This window comes from Bison bison, unplaced genomic scaffold (assembly GCF_000754665.1).
Source record: "Bison bison bison isolate TAMUID 2011002044 unplaced genomic scaffold, Bison_UMD1.0 scf7180017864203, whole genome shotgun sequence".
NCBI classification, from domain to species: Eukaryota; Metazoa; Chordata; class Mammalia; order Artiodactyla; family Bovidae; genus Bison; species Bison bison.
The window spans coordinates 6,731,116-6,736,164 of record NW_011494775.1 but is presented as its reverse complement, the minus strand read 5'-3'; the positions used below and the strand labels follow the sequence as shown (position 1 = coordinate 6,736,164).

At 64.5% G+C, this 5,049-nt stretch overlaps 1 protein-coding gene across 1 annotated transcript in view; it reads left to right on the top strand.

The window, feature by feature from the left end:
- The first annotated feature begins 3,049 nt into the window (after positions 1 to 3,049).
- Positions 3,050 to 5,049, top strand: part of EFNA2 (ephrin-A2) — a 10,288-nt gene continuing 8,288 nt past the window's right edge. Inside the window, exon 1 of the mRNA XM_010844636.1 lies at positions 3,050 to 3,387. Within this exon, the coding sequence (XP_010842938.1) occupies positions 3,050 to 3,387 (338 nt within the window). The remainder of the gene's footprint in view (positions 3,388 to 5,049) is intronic.

Sequence of the window (5,049 nt, the reverse complement as noted above, 5' to 3'; positions counted from 1 at the left end):
CCCGGGCTCGGGGCGCCCCTGCGCGCTGCCCTCAGTAGTGGGGACGCCCGCTTCCCACGGGAGCCTCCAGGGAGTTCCGGCCACCGGAGTTTGGGGGACTCACTCTGCGTGCATCTCCCCTCGGGGCGCCCCTCCGCCTACAGGTTTGGGAGACTTGGCGCCCTGCATGCCTCGGAGCGCCGCCGGCCCAGGAGTTTGGGGATCCCCTCTGGCACCCTCAGAAGCCGTTTGTCCCTGAGTTCCCTCCCCTTTCTTGGGGGACCCAATGCTCAGGTCTCTCCGGGGACCTCCGCTAGCTTTAGAGTTGGTGGGAATGCCCAGGAATCTTGTCACTGAGCCGCGCCCAAAGGTGAGGGACTGAGGTGGGGGACCGTGGCCCCGCAACGGAGTGTTCCTCAGGCGCGTTCTGTCGGAGGCTCCCCAGATGAACTTGGGGAAGTTGGAATGTCCCTCTCGGTGGACCAGTGTCCACATTTGCTTCAGGGGGGTCCCTGGTCCGGGGTCTCAAAGGGACGGAGAGACTGAGGCACAGAGGAGGCTCGGGGTCTGTCCCCAGAGTCCTGATCAGGCGGTGTCCTCCGCTGTCCTCCTCTCACTGACTGGGAAACTGAGGTATGGAGGGGCCAAGCAGCTGGCTCAAGGTCACGGTGAGGGGAGCAGATCTGGGGCTAGGACCCAGGTGCCCCACCCGCCTGCCTGCAGACCTCCTCTAGGTCGGGTACTGAGTACGGTCTGGGGGCAGCGGGAGCCCCTGCTACTCCAGCGAGAAAAGTTTGCTGGGGACTGACCACATCCTGGTCAGCAGTGGAAGCCTCGGACCATCTGGGGTCTGGGAAGAGCGAGTGGGCTGAGGGGTCCCATGGGAGATGGGGTCTAGGGTCCTACAGCTCCTGGTCCCCCCCACCGTCAGGGTCACGGTCATATCCAGGCCAGCTGGGCTGCACGTGGGGGCAGGGGCGCCGGCCTCCCCGCCCCCTGATCCTCTGCCTGCAGTCACTTTCTTTCGGTTTTCAAGAGCCAGCCGAACTGCCTGCCTTCCAAGCCAGCAGTACCCCGCCATCCCTTCACCGTCCCCTGCTGTCCTCGGTCCTCCTGCAGAAAGTTGCATAAACGACCGTCTTTGAGGCCAGCCCTGGGACCAGGGCAGCCTGTGTCCCAGGTCGGGGCAGGGAGCCCATGCGGACACCCCCCTCATTTGCCTGGCTGTGGGGTCAGCCCCAGGGCTGAGGGCAGAGATCCGGGGTCGACGAGGGACGGCCAGGCTGCTGTGGAGCGGGTTCCCTGCACCACCCGCCCCACTGGTCACATGTGGGTTTGATTATGGTTCTTCCCTGCGGCCGAGCAGGGAGCCCAGCGGGCAGCGCTTCCCCGGCCCAAGTTTTTGGTTTCAGTCTCAGAATCCCATCCCAGCATGGCCTGTCCTTTGTTCTAGCAAATGCCAGACCCGCCAGGAGCTTCCAACGGGGACAGAAGGGGGTTGCGGAGGAGCCCGGCCGCTGCCCCACCTGCCACAGGGCTGCAGGCGGGATGCCGGCTGGGAAGGAGGCAGCCCCTGAGGCCGGCTCTGTCCAGCCGCTCAGCTGCCTCCTGTTGCTGACCCAACAGCTCTCTCTGACCAGCGCCCGAAGGGACAGCCTCACTGTCCAGCACAGACCCTGGCGGTCAGGACTGGCCTCTCCTCTGCGTCCTCCTGCTTGGGGTGTCCTGGGTGGGAGGTGACCTCCCCTACTTCCTGCAGCGGGGCCTGGGGTCCCAGGAACCCTCCGCCTGGGAAGCCCGGTTGGGTCAAGAATCAGGGCTCCGTTCACCGCCATGGTTGGGGATCTCTGCTAAAGGGTGGCCTCCTTGGGAGGTTGGGTATCCTGGGGTGTCTGGAGCAGAATCTGTGTCCAGTGACTGGGTGAGTGCCGGGCACAGGAGGAGGTTGCTGCCCAGCCTCAGGCTCTGAGGGCACCCGGAATGGACATTTTCTGAGGGTGCCCAGTTGCAGGGGCAGCTGCCAGGATGCAGGGAGAGGTGTGAAGTAGGCGGGTGGGCCTGATATGGGAGGCAGTGCCTCGAGCAGAGATGAGAGACAGGCCTGTGTGGGGACAGGCGAGAATGGGGTCAAAACAGGGAGACTGGTGGCGGCGGCCAGCAGAGGAGCCAGGAAACGCAGGGACAGGCTGTGCAGAGAGAGAAGGGGGCACACACAAAAGGCACCGTGCGTTGGGAAGGGGACCGAGCTAGGGCTGGGCCGCCTCGGGTGGGGTACTGTCAGGCAGCAGAGGAGCCACGGGGATGCATGCGGGCTGGTGGAGGACCACCAGGCCCAGGCAGTGCTGCAGTAAGGCCGGCCACCCTCGCCTGGCTGGCCTGTACCTGCACCGAGGTAATGAGTGTGTGGCTGTGTTTCCCCAATTGCGTTCTCCTGCTGTGCCATGGATTTCCTGTGCACACGAGGCTGGCCGACGCTGCCAGGGAGCCCCGCACCCACCTCCACCGCCGCTGAAGGGTGGAGACTGGGTCCAGCCACGGACCCCTGCACCCTCACTGGCCAGCTGTTCAGCCGTTTATCCGTCCAGTCCCCGCCTGAGCTGGGCACTGTGGGTCTGGCTGTCGGGTGTCTCTGGGCCTGTCTGTGGCCAGATTGGACTGGGCCGGGCATCCTGGCGGGCTGCTTCTGGGGCTGTGGGGGTGCAGGGATACCTCGGAGGCTCGCTGGGCTGCAGGGCACGTATGCCCTGTAGCTGCGTGTTCTTTCCCATGCTGTTTGGGGGTCCCAAGGCCTGGGAGGTGCACAGCTGTGTGCATGGAGCACACACACTGCCCACCCCCACTGCCACACAGATACTGAAGTGCCTATGTGTGTTTGGCAGCCCTGGCCCTGTGTTGTCTGCACACGTTTCCGCATATGTGTGCCTGGAGAACACATGTGTGCAGGGTGCATGCATGTTTGCAGCAGTGTGTCTGGATGTGGAGTGTGCGTGTGTATCTGTGCATGCAGATCAACACCTGGGGAGAAGGTGTGTCTGTATGTGGGGTGCACGTGTGTCTTTGGAATGTCTTCATGGCGCGCACACATGTCTGTGTGTACGGCCTGGCTCTGGGGGCCCCGGTGCGGGGGCTGACAGCCCACACCAGAGGGGGGTGGTCACAGCTTGCCCTCCGTGCCCACCTGACCACTCCTCCACCCCCTCCTCCAGCCCAGGTGGGTCCCTGCTGGGGGTATGTGTCCGGGTCCTGTGGGCTGGGCTCCTTGCTGCCCATGGTGCAGAGGGGCCATCGATATTCAGAGCTGGCACCGGCAGGGACCCTCCTGTCCCTGAGTCCTCCACCTGGTTGGAAGTCTGCAGCCTGGGTGGACCCAGTGGTGCAGACCCTGACTGGGGTCCTGATTGCCCTTGGGTGTGGGCAGCGGCCACGTTCCCGTCTCAAATGACCAGGGGGAAGATAGTGACTAGGACTACGTCCTCCCTGTGGGGGTGTCAGGCACCCCTGGTGCCTGCCAGCCATGCCCAGGCTTCCAGAGAACCGGCTTTGAAGGGGGTGATGCCATATTTTGCCGCATGAGGCTTTTTTGTTTTGTTTGAAAGAAGCTCATCCACTCGACTTCAGGGGGACTTGGAGAGTGAGGACCCATGGACCCAGGAGTCTTGGGGTCTGAGGGTGTGGTCTGGGGGGCCATGGAGGGCTGGAGCTTGGACTTGGGGATCTGGGAAGCCCTTGGGCTAGTGGCTTGGCTGCTCAGAGCCCCTGCGTTGTGTTTCCTCTGTGAAGTGGGGTGGCGGGCTGTGCCCCTCTGCGGACGGCAGCAGGGCGGGCCCCGGTGTGGACGGGCGAGGCATGGATGTGACCCCAAGGGACCAGAGGCCCCCAACGGGGAGGGGAAATGGAGGCCATTCCTCCCTGCAGACAAGCAGGGAGGCTCCAGGCCGGCCCACAGTGTATCTGCAGTAGCGGCGAGGTTCAGGTGGTTATGCAGCAGGGGGAACCGCAGTGCTGGGGTAGGGACCAGTTCTGAGGTGCCCCCACCTGCTGGTAGCCTGGGCTCTGAGGCTGGGATCCACAGGCTCCCTTTCCCCAGCCTTGGTCTCTCCCCACGGTGGACAACTGCCTCTCACCCCCACCCTGGGCAGCTCAGCGTACAGAGGAGGAAACTGAGGCAGCAGCCAAGCTGACGACTGGGGGAAGGGGAGGGACTGGCCTCTAGCCTGCCTGGGAGCTGGGCCCGGGGAAGGGGCAGCCATCTCTGACCTCAGGGGCCCTCAGCAGATGTCCCCTGGGGGTCATGGGTCCCTCGAGGCCGCAGGTGCAGAGGTAGCTGACCTTGGGATGCGCAGGTGTGTGAACGGGGGGTCTGGGAGTCAGGGTTCCTGCAGGTTCAACGGCTTGTTCTGCAGCCCCTGAGCCAAGCCCAATGCAGGGTCCTGCCTCGGCAGCAGGTCCCCTCCCCTCACCAAGGCACCCAGCACAGACCAGCCTCAACCCCCATCCCCCTGGCATTGCTTTGGGGAAATTGTCTGTGGTGGACAGTTCCAAAAGGAGGGCTCGACTGTGTCCCCTGCCCAGTGGGCCAGGCAAGGAAGGGCAGGGCCACCTTTGTGCTGCCCCATTGCAGACACACAGCTGAGAGCTTGGAGCACACAATCCAGATTCCGAGCTCTGCGGGCTGGCCCCGGTGGGGGCTCACCCCCATACCCACTCCCATGCGGGGTCTTGACTTCGAGGGGCTCTGTTTGCCACCCTGGCCACGCACCCCCTCATCTCGCCTGTCCACTTCATGGGTCGGGCTCCCCATTATGCCCCCGTTTCATGAACCCAGGGAAAGTGATTTACCCATGGTCAGGAGGAAGTTATGTCCAGTGGGGGGACCCCCTCTGAGAGGCATGCAGGTCTGGGGCTGGCTGAGGAGTGCGGGGACCCCATACACACGGTGGGGGCTGAGGAGGGCGGGGTGACCCAGGCAGGCATGCCCCGTGGACTGGGCACCCGGGCCTCCTCCTGCCTGAGACCAAGGCCCGGTGGGGTGTGGGCTGACCCTGCGGCCCTTCCCTCACCTTCCCCACC